At 35.7% G+C, this 14941-nt stretch overlaps 1 protein-coding gene across 1 annotated transcript in view; it reads left to right on the top strand.

Moving 5' to 3' along the window:
* Window positions 1-14941, top strand: part of jak2b (Janus kinase 2b) — a 33042-nt gene that overhangs the window by 11321 nt on the left and 6780 nt on the right. The window contains exons 10-22 of the mRNA XM_044112798.1: window positions 227-413; window positions 3096-3220; window positions 3371-3505; window positions 4955-5042; window positions 6283-6410; window positions 6566-6704; window positions 7023-7174; window positions 9262-9412; window positions 10264-10397; window positions 11082-11271; window positions 13021-13145; window positions 13238-13410; window positions 14405-14522. Coding sequence (XP_043968733.1) covers window positions 227-413; window positions 3096-3220; window positions 3371-3505; window positions 4955-5042; window positions 6283-6410; window positions 6566-6704; window positions 7023-7174; window positions 9262-9412; window positions 10264-10397; window positions 11082-11271; window positions 13021-13145; window positions 13238-13410; window positions 14405-14522 — 1845 coding nt within the window. The remainder of the gene's footprint in view (window positions 1-226; window positions 414-3095; window positions 3221-3370; window positions 3506-4954; window positions 5043-6282; window positions 6411-6565; window positions 6705-7022; window positions 7175-9261; window positions 9413-10263; window positions 10398-11081; window positions 11272-13020; window positions 13146-13237; window positions 13411-14404; window positions 14523-14941) is intronic.

Raw genomic sequence — 14941 nt, 5'->3', positions numbered from 1 at the left:
TTAGAAGTCTAGAGCAAAAGACTTTTTAGTTTTGACTTTAAACAAAATGTGGACACTTTAATCCTTGCATGAATCCCAAAAACACATCAAAACACAAATTCAAAAAACATGAAACAAGCATTTTTATGAACTTTATGTTTTTTTTCCCTGTTAAATTGATGTGAACCTGATGATGATGCTCAGTGTTGTGTTCCTGCAGTAAATCATTGTGCTTTGTGTCTGCTAGGTGTTTGATACGGTGGATTACAAGCACTGTCAGATCACCAGGTCCGCTGCTGGCGAGTTTAATCTCAGTGGAACCAAGAGGAACTTCAGCTCACTGCAGGAGTTGCTCAGCTGCTACCAAAAAGAAACGGTTCGTTCGGACGGCATCGTGTTCCAGTTCAGCAAGTGCTGTCCTCCTCAGTCCAAAGGTAAGCCCAGTGCATTTATTTGAAGAAAACTTTGACAAAAATTTGGGCTCTATGTTGAAAATATCATTGCAGGATTTTCATACAAATATATCTCTTGGTAAAAAAAAAAAAAAACTTGTAATTTACTTTCTGGTAAATTTCATTTTTAACCAGCTTTTTATCACTTTCCATGGCTGTATTTTTCATTAAAAACCATTACAGAATACTATTTGTATGAAATAGTGTAAAGCATTCAGGTTTAAACAAACAGAGAGGAAACAAATAACTTTAAATTAGCTTTAAAATATTCCAATTGAAGCTCACTGAGCTTTCTTTATGTTTAAGTCTGGTTGTAAAGGCTCGCCATGTTGACGTTATGAAGCAGACGTTCCTCCCATTGCTTCAGCCTGTTGAGTTTTAAAGTCCAACATATATTTAATACTTTCTCATTCTGCCTCTCTGTGAAATCCTGTGTTTAACGGCCAAATAAAACAATAACTCTGTTTTAATGCACAATCCAACACATCTTTAAAGTTACTTTTATTTTCAAACTAAGACTAATTATACTAATAGTGCAGTGCTGTCATGTTAATATTTAAAGCCAATAACAGTAGTTTATGTAGCTGGAGGAAAATGAGAAAAATGAAACTGATCCATCTAATCAACAGCATTACATACAATGTTCCCTATTGATAATCCTACGTATAATCTGCTTTGGCAGATTAACACATTCTAATCCTTCACAATCTAATTTCACGCCTCCTCTACTTTGGGGATTTTTGAACAGAATGTGTGCAATACCATTAGATTATCCTACTAAAAGGACTGATATCAGAGGAAGCACAAAGAAATATGCTTTTCTCTGTTCTTAGGTTATGTATTTTCAACCAGATGTTTCATTTATTCATTTTATTTTGCACAACTTCTGCATAAACATGAAAGGATCATTCAAGTAGGATGATGAGGTTAGCATCTGAGGCCAAACATGTAAGAACCTGTTTTTGCTATTACTGCTTTGATTGATGTTTATCAGATTTGCAGATAAAAAATATTTTAAGGTAAATTTTTTAGTTATGTCACTTCATATGAATGTTTTTGGGGTTTATTTTTGTTTTCCAGAGAATGGTTACAACAGATATGAAATGCTCTTCTAATGTCATAAGATAAACAGGGATCTGTGCACAAAGTTCATCTTGCAGCACAGTCTCTGTCTCTGCTGTATCTTTTCTGTTGTCCAGTACATACCAATATTATTAGGGTTTTTTCCTTTTTATTTTAAATTTGATCATGGTGTTTTTCTCTTCTAAATACTATTCAAAAAGCCTCAAAACTTAAGAACTAAGGGGATTCTGATCGTTGAAAGTTATGGATTCAGTCGTGGATCACAAGCAGTCAAAAGATTTCAGGTGTGTTCATCAAGTAACTAAATGCTGGTTGCATTATTATGCAATTATCATTATAGTATTTGAAAATGATCTCAAGAAGCGCTGAAACAATTAATCATAATGGATCGATTATTGAAATAATTGTAGTAGACTCAAAAAAATCAATTTGCTGAAAGAACAACATTTTCAGAAAAGTAAGTAAGCCAAAGCTGTACACATTTTGTGTTTAAGATAAGAAAAAAAAAAAAACATTTACTGTTGTAAATATGTACTGCCCAGCACTCCTCGAGTGACATAGTGTTAAATTCACTTGGTTCAAATTCTTTTACCATCTAATTATTTATCAGTCATTAGATCAGCCCCACACTGTATTGATGTTAAATCAAGCAAAAATGACTTGAGCTTTTAATATTTTTTTAGCTACAGATGCTACAAATGATCAGGCTTTCACTAAAGGAATGTTATGCCATTGCATTGTAGACAATAAAATGTTTATTTCTTATGTTAAAAAAAGAATTAAATTATTCATATGCATTTTTTATGTTTTTCTAATTTTGCATAAAAATGTTTCAATAAAATTTGCGCAATGTGTCACCTTTATAGATAACTAATCATCAGACCAATCGATAGAAAACTCAATAACTAAAAATAATCGTTAGTTGCAGCCATACTACATAGTCAGACCTTTTCTATGCGTGAGCTGCAATCCATGCTTCACTTTTATGAAGCGTGTGGAAATAGTGAGCCGACTGCAGAAAGAAACAGTGTTTAAATTATTACCTAACCAAATCAACCTTAAACAAACTGATGTCTCCCCCTGGTGGTGGCATCTGTATTTACACAATTACTGTCTACACCAGCAGGCAATTACACCAGCAGCTAATTTCCATCAACAAGGGGGGAAACAAAACAGTTTTAGCTATTATTTTTTTAGTGTCATGTACTCTTCAGTACTCTTCAAATCATTCCTGAACAGTTTTTCTGTTTTGGCAGAATAAAGTGATGCACAGGATACCCAGGATATATTCTTGTTGAATTCTCCAGCTTACATGTAGTTGTGAACCGCACAGAGACACAGTTCAAGGGAAAATTACTAATAACCAGGAACCTTTAAAAGTGCCTTTCTTTCTTTTTTTCTTTCGAAATTTTACCAGAAGTGGTGAAAGAGATGAAGAAATAGTATGTTGTTTCTCAGACTGCTGACTCATAACACCAACTCTAAAATCAAGACTAGAAAACAATCCTCAATTTAAAAAATCAAGGAAAAAGAAACGAACGAACTAAGTTTCCCCCCTTTTTTATTCTTTTCTCCAAACAGAAAAGTCCTGCCTCCTCATCTGCAGGAGCAACAAAGGTTCAGAAGTGCCTCTGTCTCTGTCGCTACAACGACACAACGTCAGTCGGATGGTGTTTCACAAGATCAGGAAAGAGGACTTGGAGTTTGTAAGCAAACTGTGCATTAATTCCCCAATTGTCTCTGTGATTACATAAACTCTCATAAAACCTGGAATTTGTTTTTGGTCACTAATTCCAGCTACAGAAGTCACTTTATTCTGTTTTTTTAATTTTATTTTAATTTGTGATTTTTGTCAGGGGGAGAGTCTTGGTCAAGGCACATTTACAAAGATCTTTAAAGGAGTTCGTAAGGAGCTCGGCGACTACGGGCAAATGCACGAAACTGAAGTTGTGATGAAAGTTCTGGACCAGGCCCACAGAAATTACGCCGAGGTCTGTGGTTTTACAGCCGTTTTCTGTTTTATAACTAAATGACCAATAGAACAAAAATGTCTTTTTTAATTATTTTACAAATTAGGCCCACTTCTGCTTGCTTTTTATTCAAGTCACAGACAAACCTTCTAGGTCAAGCATCTCTTTTTGTAAGCTTCTTTCACAGAACTCTCTGATTTGATTTCAATATTTTTAGGTATGGATAGGCAAAGAAGCATTGAAGAATATTTGTATTTTCAGACTTTATTCTCCATCACATTTTCTAAATCAGGAATCTCAGACTTAAAGGAAAGAGTTTTTTTGTTTCTCCTTCCTCCTCTGTGCTTCCTTCCATCCTGGATTCATTTTTACCTCTCTTTTGGTGTCCTGTCTTTTCTCTTTCCACATTTCCTTAATCTTTTACCTCATCTTTTCTCTCCTCTTCCCTTATGTCCCTAAGGGTTAAAGGCCATTCTATGTCCATCTTTTTTTTTGTTTTTCATGTTACATTCCTTTTCTTTTTTCCCCTCGTATTATTTTTTCTTGCTTTTGTGTTTTTCCTTCCTTGCCTCTGTACTTTTATCCTCCCAAACCTCTTTATTTTTCCTGTCATGCCTTTCTATTTTTTCCATTATTTTCCCTCCTGCCTTCAGTCAATCCCTCCATGATCCCTTCTTTATTTTCTTTCTCTCTCTCTCTCTGTCTTTTTATTTTTGTCTTTCTATACCTACTTCTTCTCTTCCATCTCCTTCACTTTTTCTCTGAACTTCTGTCTCACACCTGGTTTTAATGTACTAATGTGTTTTATTGGACTGTTGGACTTTTTGTAATTTTCACTACAGCTTTTATTTGTTTGATTATTATGATGCACATTAACAGAACCAATACATAGCATTAGGTTTCTCCACATACTGTGGAAGATTTTGGGAATTAAATGAGATCCTGTAAGAAATCTTGGTAATCCTGTCAGCCCCTTAAGGGGATTCAAGAACTACAAGAACGTTCATTTGGGTCTAAAAACATACATGAACATTTTAGATGTGCCAAACTAGAAACATTTTAACACCAGTTCATATCACTTATTTATCTGAAAGCAACATAATGTTTCATTATTCCCTTTGTTCAAAGGCTGTATATTTTGCAGAGAAGTATATAATTTGTGGATGACAGCCCTTTTAAAGATTACTAATGTTGAGGATGTGAAAAGTGGAGTATGTCTTCTAAAAAGAGATTAAAATAAATACCAAAACAGTTGTTTTTTTGTTTTTTTAATATAGTAATATTTCTAAAAACAAACATATGCATTTAAATAGAAACATGTGAAGGACTCAGATAGTTGTAAGGTGAAGTATTAAGTAGTGTAGTGGATACAACTGAGAAAACTCAACCAGCTAAGATTTTGGGTTTGGTTTTAATTTTTCTGAGTTCTGATTTTGCTTCTTTTTTTTTTCTCTCCTTCTGGTTTTCTAGTCTTTCTTTGAAGCAGCCAGCATGATGAGCCAGTTATCCCATAAACACCTGATCCTCAACTATGGAGTTTGTGTCTGTGGAGAAGAGAGTAAGTCAGATTCAAACATTTTCTGCCATATTTCTTACGGCTGGTATGTTACATGCAATCTGTAAATGCTAACTTTCTAATACTGTTAAATCTGATTAAAAATACCACTAATATGGATTATTTGTCGACTAAAACAGTGCTGCGATGTTTCACAGGGATTCTCACACTTGATGTTCAAATGTCCAAAACAAACTTTTAGTTGAGATCAAATATCTGAAATAAATAAATAGTGATGGTAAAATTAGCCAACAACCAAAAGAAATTGCACTTTATGCCTACAATTGTATGTTTCTAACCATAAGCCACTGATAAAATGTGCAAATTTTGAGTTGAACTTCATTAACACAAAATCTTACCAAGTATATTTGGTCTAATTTCTGGTGCAAATATCTCAGTAAACTTGAAATAAGACAAACTAACTTAAAAGCAAGATTTATAGACTTGTTTCAAGTAAATAAATTCTTAATAGTGATGAAAAAGAACTTGTTCTATTGGGAGATAAATGAATTTATAACATATGAATCATGTCTTACTTTATGTTAAATAATCTCCCAATGTAACTAGAACTTTTTTTTATCAATATTTATAAATTATTTACCTGAAACAAGTCTCCATTTCTTGCTTAAAAAGTTACTTGTGTGTCAAGTTTACTAAGATATTTACACTAGAAACTAGACCAAAAATACTTGGTAAGATTTTATGCTTTTGCAGTGATCACAACATATAAATGACTATTCTGTTCTCTCTCTTCATAGGATTACAGTATCCTTCAGCAGAGTCTCTTTGAAATAAAGATTCATTTCTTACTAAATATATTATTGTTATCTGTTCAGTCTCTTCCACTTCTGCTAATTTTGATAGATTAATAGTTGATCATTAAAAATGTTAATATTCTGTTTTAAGAAAAATAGGAGATATAAGCTCTTTGATGGACCATTTACCACATGGAAAATGAAATGTAGGTTTAGGTAAAAAAAAAAAAAAAAGACAAAATACTCTTAACCTTTAAATTTTAGAAATCCTCCACCATTTGATCAAAAATATGTCAGCTGTTTCAACTGTTGATTAAAAAAGTGTTTTTCACTGCCCAAGTTACTTCCCTTTCTTTGATTATTTAGCTACAAAAATATGTTTTGTGGTTCTCTTTTTATTCAAAGCTTTATATTTTTGGTATAAAAAGCTTGTTATTTTTAAAAAATAAATTGTGGGGGGAAAAAAATCCTTTTTTCTCTCCTTTCAGACATCATGGTGCAGGAATATGTGAAGTTGGGTTCGCTGGACACCTACCTGAAGAAGAACAAGAACTCTATAAACATTCAGTGGAAGCTCGAAGTGGCAAAACAGCTGGCCTGGGCCATGAACTTCCTGGTAATTATCCATTTTAAATCAGGCTCTGTGTTTGTTTTGCTGTAATTTCTTGTAAAAACTTTTAGGAATTTGTAAAGAAAATATTAAGGATAATATGAGCTGAAATGTGGTTTTTAAAGTTAAATTTGCACCAATTTTTCGTTCTGTACCTGCAGGAGGAAAAGCATCTTATCCATGGGAATGTTTGTGCCAAAAATGTTCTGCTGATCAGGGAGGAGGATCGGCGGGCTGGGAATCCCCCGTTCATCAAGCTTAGCGACCCCGGTATCGGCATCACTGTCCTGCCTAAAGAAAGTGAGTTCCTCTCCAACCTCCCCTTCACTGTCATAACCATTTCTACCAGCAGGGGGAGCTTGTTAACACATTGACAAGTATCAGTTGGACGTTTTCTTGTGTTGACAAATTAACAAATTAAAAGAAGTGACTGCACAGAGAAGCTGTTTTCCTACAAACTTTGACTTTTACTGCTGATATATTGACAATTCTAGTCTAAATGTAATCAGTGAAGGCATCAAATTAGGCTGGATACAATTAAATTTTGTTTACTAATGTCAATATGTGACATGGGGGAAAAAAGCAATCAATTCCTCACTTGTTTTTGTTTGTAATCAGTCCTGATTGAAAGGATCCCCTGGGTGCCACCTGAATACATAAACGACCCGATGACTCTGAGTCTGGCTGCAGACAAGTGGAGCTTCGGCACCACGCTGTGGGAAATCTGCAGCGGCGGAGAGAAACCACTGGCAATGCTGGACAACACAAAGGTAGGGCTGAGTTTATGACCAAGAATAAAAAATCTTTGTAAAATTGATGCAGCATCACTTCCTGTACATTCTCGCAGCTGATGCTCAAAGTAGTGTACCGACCACAGAGAATTGGAAATGAGGTAGATTTATGGTAACTGATCAATTCAGTGCAGTATTCACAATCACAGTCACAGCAGTTATACAGACCTGATTTGAAGTATTCAGATGTTGAATTAGAGTTGGTCTTTGGTGCCATAGCAGACACAAAAGATACGAAAGGGAAATAGGAGTTAGAAATGAATGTAATACTAATCAGAGATGAGGATTGGGAGAAGATGTTTCAGGAGGGACATAAAATATCAAACAGTCCGATATTAAAAATCAAAGTGATGGGGCGTGCTCCGGTGGCGTAGAGGGTAGCGTTTGGAGGCCTTCAGTCCTCGACGTGGCCGTCGCGGGTTCGATTCCCGGACATTTGCTGCATGTCTTCCCCCCTCTCCTTCCCCCTTTCCTGTCAGCCTACTATGATAAAAGGGACACTAGAGCCCACAAAAAGGACCCCCTGGTGGGGAAAAAAAAAAAAAAATCAAAATCAAAGTGATGTTCTTTAGGACTTCTTCTCTCACATCTAGATTTGGATGCATCTCAGACGAATGTTTGATTGGGGATTTCACCCGTATATTTTGGGACTGTCCAAAGCTGTCAACTTAATGCAAAGTGAAATCACTGCAGGTTTGAGCATTATACTCCTCTTAGAACCACCTTTAATAGAACCAGGCATTTTTCAGAATAAATTTCAAGATCACAGTAAGTTTTATCTGTTAAGATTCAACTTGCTCTTGCAAAGAGAATGATCCTGGTCTCCTGAGTGAAGCTGCAGCTCCCCACAGTATATCAGTGGAAGAACAGAGTGAAGGAAACAAATTACAGCAAAACTACAGATGAAAAGTAACGTCTTTGTAGAAAAATGGTCCCCAATTCAAACATTTATTTCAAACAACAAAAGTTGAAAATTGCGACTGCTATGCTGGAGGAGATTTTCATCTGTATCCTAAACTGGTTTAGTTTTGTTTGTTTTTTTGTTATTGTTTTTTACTGTGGGCAAACACAGCCTCAAGGAACACAGAATGACTGGTTGTATATATACAATTTGTATGTTGCTTCATACATGTGTATAATTTCAAGTGCAGTGATTTGCACTGAAAACTCGCAGATAAACTTTTTAAAGAGTTTATCTTAGTGGGTCGCATACTCTGAAATCAGAAGACACCTTCATTCTCTGTCATCTAATCTTCATCATTTAACATGCAGCTAATAAGACCTGACTGTGGCACAGATTGTGTTTTCAGGTCTGTATTATGTTATAAAGCAGTGGTGTCAAACTTGTTTTCGTTTGGGGCCAAATCAATTAATGCTTTTAAAGGGCCGGTTGTGCCAGAATGTATCGATAAAACATTTTCACACACTGTTAAAATGTCAATGAATTCTTAAACTTAAGTCATATTATTGAATATCTTTCCAGTCCCTCCAGTATTTTGTGATTCTTTCTGTAATTTTTTTGCAATAACTATCAAAGTGTTTGTGGAACTAATTTGGAGATATTTGCGCTTATTTACAACAGTAAATGTAACTTTTTATTACCAACTGTATAGCTTATGGACTGTCTGACATCTATTAAAGCTGAGGCAGCTGTTTAGTAGATGTAATAAAGTTTTAGACATGTTTTTGAGAAAAATCTGCAATAAACTCCCAATTAGCTCAAAAAATGCAGGGATTTTTTTGGTTATGTGTGAATTTCCACAATAATTCTCAAGAAACTGAAGGAACTGATAGATATATTTTTGCATTAAGAAGATAAAAACTGCATTGATTTGATTGACAACATAATATTTAAGCAAACAGTATTCAATCTAGAATCCAGAGGGCCACATAAAAAGCTTTGGCGGGCTGTATTTGGCCCACGGGCCTTAAGTTTGGCATGTTATATAAGAGTGCTCATTGGGTTTTCCTGAGGCGAATACCTGGTTCTCTCACACCGACTCAAGAAAGTTGTTGCTTTTGTACTTCAGAATGAGTTTGCATTAATCCTGATTTATTCACTTCAGAAACTCCTGTTCTACAACGATCACCAGCAGCTTCCGGCACCAAAGTGGACAGAAATCGCTAACTTGATCACCAGTTGCATGGACTACGAGCCGACGTTCAGGCCCACATTCCGGGCGGTGATTCGTGACCTTCACAGCCTCTTCACACCGGGTCGGTTTAACCCTCCTTGCCCTGCAGACAAATTCCTCCTCTGGTGTTTCAGATTGAAAATCAGATGCCTACGTAGATTCCAGAAGTCCTTGAACACATCCAACTAAACAGTCATCAGTATGTGTAATGATTTCCTGAGAGCTTATGGAAAAGATCTTGGTTCATTGATTCTGGGGAAATAAAATTAGTAACAGACTTAAGGAAGAAATATTAGTCAGTGTTTTCCCTGTGGCAGTAAAAGAGTTGATGTGCTTTTTGCCTTCTTTGGCAGCTACCAAACTCTGATTATTAGATTAGATAGATAAGGAATCAGTACTGGAATTGGCTCAGCTTCTATAAAAATTGTGGCTACTAATATCGGAGCATTATTTATAAACTCCTGTTGGTTTATAAATGGTGGAGTAGCAATCCAGAACAAGAATCAATCATCTAGAACCAACAATTAGCTTTATACTTTATAGATCTAGAACAAACTTTGAAAATCCTCTCCACTTAGCAACCTAGAACAACTGGAACATTTTAAAATGTAGTTTTTCTTTTGCTGTGCTTGTTTTATCTGTTGTTTAGATTTTTCCTTCTAATTCATGTAAAGCACTTTGAACCACCTTGTTGCTGAAGAAGTGCTACATAAATAAAACTTCTTCTTAAACGTCTTTAGAGGTTGCTGTTATTGCAAAGACGTAAACACGAAATTCAAGAGACATTTTTGTAGCCCCCAAATAAAAAAAAGAAATCTTAAAGTACATTAGTTAATTTTCCATTTTAAGTTGTCTGTCTTTTTTTTTTTTTTTTTTTTGCCATGGACTTTCCAAACCCACACATAAACTAAATGTATCTTTTTCTGTTCTTAGACTACGAGTTGATCATGGATGACATCCTGCCAAACCGAACAACAGGTGCTGGTGGCACAGCTGGCGGCTTTGAGAATCAGGAGCCAGCTCTGTTTCAAGAACGACATCTCATATTTTTACAGTTACTGGGCAAGGTATTAATTGATGACGATGCTTTCATCTGTTGCACCCATGCAAAGTATCTTCACACTGTAAAATCACCAAATCTTCAAGTATTTTTGGTCTGGTTTCAAGTTTATTTATCCTTAATATCCCAGTTGTTTCTTGTGTATTTCTACTATATTTTGTATGTGAGATATACTTATTTGTTATTATTTCATCCAATTATTTCACCTCCCTTCAAGAGCTGCTAATTTTTAAAATTCTTTGCGGTTTATGCACAATGACAAAAAAGAAATCCTGATTCTAGTGCAAATATTTTCATACACTTGAAATAAGACAAAACTAACTTAAAAGTAACTTTTCAGCAAGATAAAATAAAATACATTCCTTAATATTAATAAAAAGTACTACTTCCACCTGTGTATTTTTTTATTTTATTCATAACATGATAAAAAAAAATGTCTTTCTATAAGTGAAAAATTCTGCAAGTTTTTCTTTTCTGTTTTTTTTTTTTTTGTTGTTTTTTTTTTTTTAACTATGCTAAAACTACAATGTAACATTTGGTGTTTTTGCAGTGTAGACTGTCGGTCTTCACCAGAGATGACATTATTACAGATTTATAAAGGCTTCATTTAGAACAAAACTGATGTGCTGTACATTTTTTAGAGTCTCAAATCAAACAGCAGTGTCTCACCTGAGGTCATTTTGTGTTTAAGGGAAACTTTGGCAGTGTGGAGATGTGCCGCTATGACCCACTCCAGGACAACACCGGGGAGGTCGTTGCTGTGAAGAAACTCCAGCACAGCACAGCGGAGCACATGCGAGACTTTGAGAGGGAGATTGAGATTCTAAAATCTCTCCAGCATGAGAACATCGTCAAGTATAAGGGTGTTTGTTACAGCGCAGGTACTTCTGACATTTATTTTTAGCATTTATTCTAAATCTCATGTGTTGTGACTGAAATATATCTGCTTAGTGAATGAATAGATGAGGTTTAATGTGGACTTTGCTGTCTGGGAAAAGACAGTCCAGAAGGTTGTATTGTGTATAATACTATAACTGAGATGTGATTTTATTATAAGCTGACTATGTAATGTGTAGTGGCAAAGAAATTTCACAAATGTACTTACTGAACGATTAGCATCCCGTCAGAGGATGTCATTCACTGAGTAGTCTGGACAATAACTCAATAACAATGTATATCACAATAGATACATAATCAATATCCATAGATAATAAATCTGATAGAATTTTCCATAATTTTACTGAACTCTGATCCAGAAACACAAAGCATTCTGGGAGATGTAGGCAGAGGAAAAGCTGTAGCTGCTCAATCTCTCACAGCCAGCTAAGTAAGTTTGGTGGCACAAACCAGCTAACTCACTCTTTGGTTACCTAGCAACACATTGAGGAACGTGTGGTTTCCTAGCAACAACTTGTTGAGGAACTTGCACCGCAGCAGTGTAAGGTTTTTGCCTCTTTGCCTCATAACTACTTAAAAATAAAACTGTGGAGCAGGAAAGGTCACACCAACAGGTTGGCTGTATTTCAGATATTTAAAACAAATTAATAGTTATCGATATCAACGGATATGAAACGTTTGTATCGTGACAAGTTTTTCAGCCTTATCAGTGAGAGTAACACATTCTTTCAAAAATTATTATCAAAGCAGTCTGGATGTCTAGGTGCTTTACTTCATTCATTTATTGCCAAGGAAGTGACTGGAACAGCTGAATTTGACAATTTATAGGAATGTTTCATTGTTTTATGGTAGTATGGTGTCTTAACTAGCTGCAATTTTTCAGTTTTCTGATCAAATTAACTATTTTTTTAGTTCTTAAAACATGCTGCAGCTGTTTATTAAATAGAGTTTCTCTTATGATTGGAGTCTCCAGTCTTGCACTTTGTTCTGATCCACAAGAGGCTACAAACTCTTTAAAATGAACTAACCTGCTTCAGTTAACTGAGAATCAATCATGTCATTGTTCTATGTCGTCTATTATCATTTTCTATCGAATTAATCGTGATGAATTGATTATTGAAATAATCGTAAACTAATTTTATTATCGATTGATTAACTGTACTATCCAGACTGAAGAGAAGGCCATTTGCTGAAAGAACAACACAATCAGAAGAGTAAAAAAGCCAAAACTGTGCAAAATATGAATGTTGCATTTTAAGATGAAAAACTTTTGCCTGTAAATATATTCTGCTCAGAACTTCTTAAGTGGCATTTTTACCTTCACCTGATCAAATTCTGTAATAATAATAATAATAATAATAATAATAATAAGTCTCCTATTGCATTATCTATTTATTAATCAAAAATAATCAACAAACTAGTAGACAGTATTTTGTCAGCTGCAGATGCATCTTTTGCTACAAATAATCAAACTCACACTAAGGGAATGCTATGTTGTTGCAGTTTTTATTTTCTTATTTAAAAAGGTTTCTTTTGTCTTTAATGTATCTCTAATATTGTGAAAAAAGTCTTAAATGGTTAAATGTTAATCTGCAGAATGTGCCTATATTTTATCTGATTAATTGTCAGACTATTTAATAGAATAATCGATTAATAAAATGTTTACATTTCACTGAGCATCATTAAAGTCATTATCTTATTTACATGTAATTGTTTTCCTTGGGTTCATTCAGGTCGACGTAATCTTCGCCTCATCATGGAGTATCTTCCCTTTGGAAGTCTTCGCGATTACCTCATAAAAAACATGGAGCGGATCGACCATAAAAAGCTGGTCCACTATGCCTCTCAGATCTGCAAGGTGCTGCAGCGTGACCTGAAGCTTTAGCAAGCTGCTCTGGGCCTCTAACCAACAACTGGACTTCCTGTTTGTTTTTATGTGTTTGTCAACAGGGAATGGAGTACCTGTCGAGTAAGCGGTACATCCACAGAGACCTGGCGACACGGAACATCCTAGTTGAGAGTGAGCTAAGAGTGAAAATTGGAGACTTCGGCCTCACCAAAGTGCTGCCTCAAGACAAAGAGTATTATATGGTCCAAGAGCCGGGAGAGAGTCCCATTTTCTGGTTAGTTTTTTTTTTTTAATGTTGCATACGTCACAAATACACTTAATATGACTAAATGAGTAAACCAGACAGCCCATGTTGAATCCAGAAGTTTACATGCACATTTTTTTTCCATCACTGTCTGAAGGTAAATCAGATCAAACTATTGACTTCATTGTTGTTCTGAAACCACTTTGTAATTAGGGTTGCACAGATTTATTGGCCAGCCGATTTATCGTTGCTGATCAGTGATTTTGGGAGATTGGTGGTGATTGGATGATTTCTTTTTATTTTTTTTTTTATTTTTTTTTCCCACCAGGGGGTCCTTTTTGTGGGCTCTAGTGTCCCTTTTTTCATAGTAGGCTGACAGGAAAGGGGGAAGGAGAGGGGGGAAGACATGCGGCAAATGTCGTCGGGTCCGGGAATCGAGCCCGCGACAGCCGCGTCGAGGACTGAAGGCCTCCAAACGTGGGGCGCGCTAACCTCTACGCCACTGGAGCACGCCCCGATTGGCTGATTTTTAGATGAAGCTGATCTTGTCTACCTCAGCAGAGGTCTAAAAATCGACCACCGTCCTCGTCTCCGTGAGAAAAGTTTGACTGACAGACCAGGTCATGTCTGCATGTTGACAGTTTAACTGTGAAGTGTTTAACTGTAAAGATGGTTCGTAGTGTGTTTTGTTGCAACCTGAAGTGTGAAATAATCTTCAGTGGAGTTTGAAAACAAAAGATGTGTATAGGTTTATGTCTAGTCGAACGATGTGTGTGCCCAGTTGATTTTCTTTTTTTTTTTTTCTTTTTTGGGGGGGATTTTATTGTAATCCATATGCATTATATGTAAACCTCTTGTTTCAACTCGATATAGTAGAAAAGTTGACTACAAGTTAACAACCAAAACTCAGTTTGGTATTTGTTCAGACTTTTTTTTCTTTGGCGTGAAGCTTCGATTCTGATATGTTTTACCATCTCCAGTACGCAGTGTGTGTAAAGCCCGCCTGTGTACGTGTGTTTTGCAGGTATTCCCCTGAGTCACTGACTGAGAGCAAGTTCTCTGTGGCTTCAGACGTCTGGAGCTTTGGAGTGGTGCTGTATGAGCTCTTCACGCACAGTTACAAGAACTGCAGCCCTCCTGCAGTAAGTAGCTGAATTCATCTGTATGTGTGAATTGCATTTTGCTTCCTAATCCAGTTGTACAGCAACTTGTTAAAGTAAGCCAAACACAAAGCTACCGCTGGTCACTCCAGAATAGATTTCCATCTTACTGCTTTTTCCACTGCTCTCTTTTTCTGTTTTAATTTGCTTACAGTATTTTCTGCACTATAGGGCGGACATGATTATGAGGCACACTGTTAATGAATGGTCTATTTTTTATATTGTTTTAAATATAAAGCGCACTGGTTTACAAGGCGCATTATGTGAAACAAAACGGTCAGATAAGTCAGTCAGTCAAAGCACAGTATGTATTACTCCAGTAGCTGTAATGTAACTAAAACATTTTGACCAGGTACCACAAAATCTCTTTGAGGTCAGTAAGCACAACCAGAATTAATCCA

Source organism: Gambusia affinis, linkage group LG03, assembly GCF_019740435.1.
Source record: "Gambusia affinis linkage group LG03, SWU_Gaff_1.0, whole genome shotgun sequence".
Taxonomy (NCBI): domain Eukaryota; kingdom Metazoa; phylum Chordata; class Actinopteri; order Cyprinodontiformes; family Poeciliidae; genus Gambusia; species Gambusia affinis.
The sequence above is the reverse complement of the archived record's forward strand: the minus strand, read 5'-3'. Positions and strand labels throughout refer to the sequence as shown.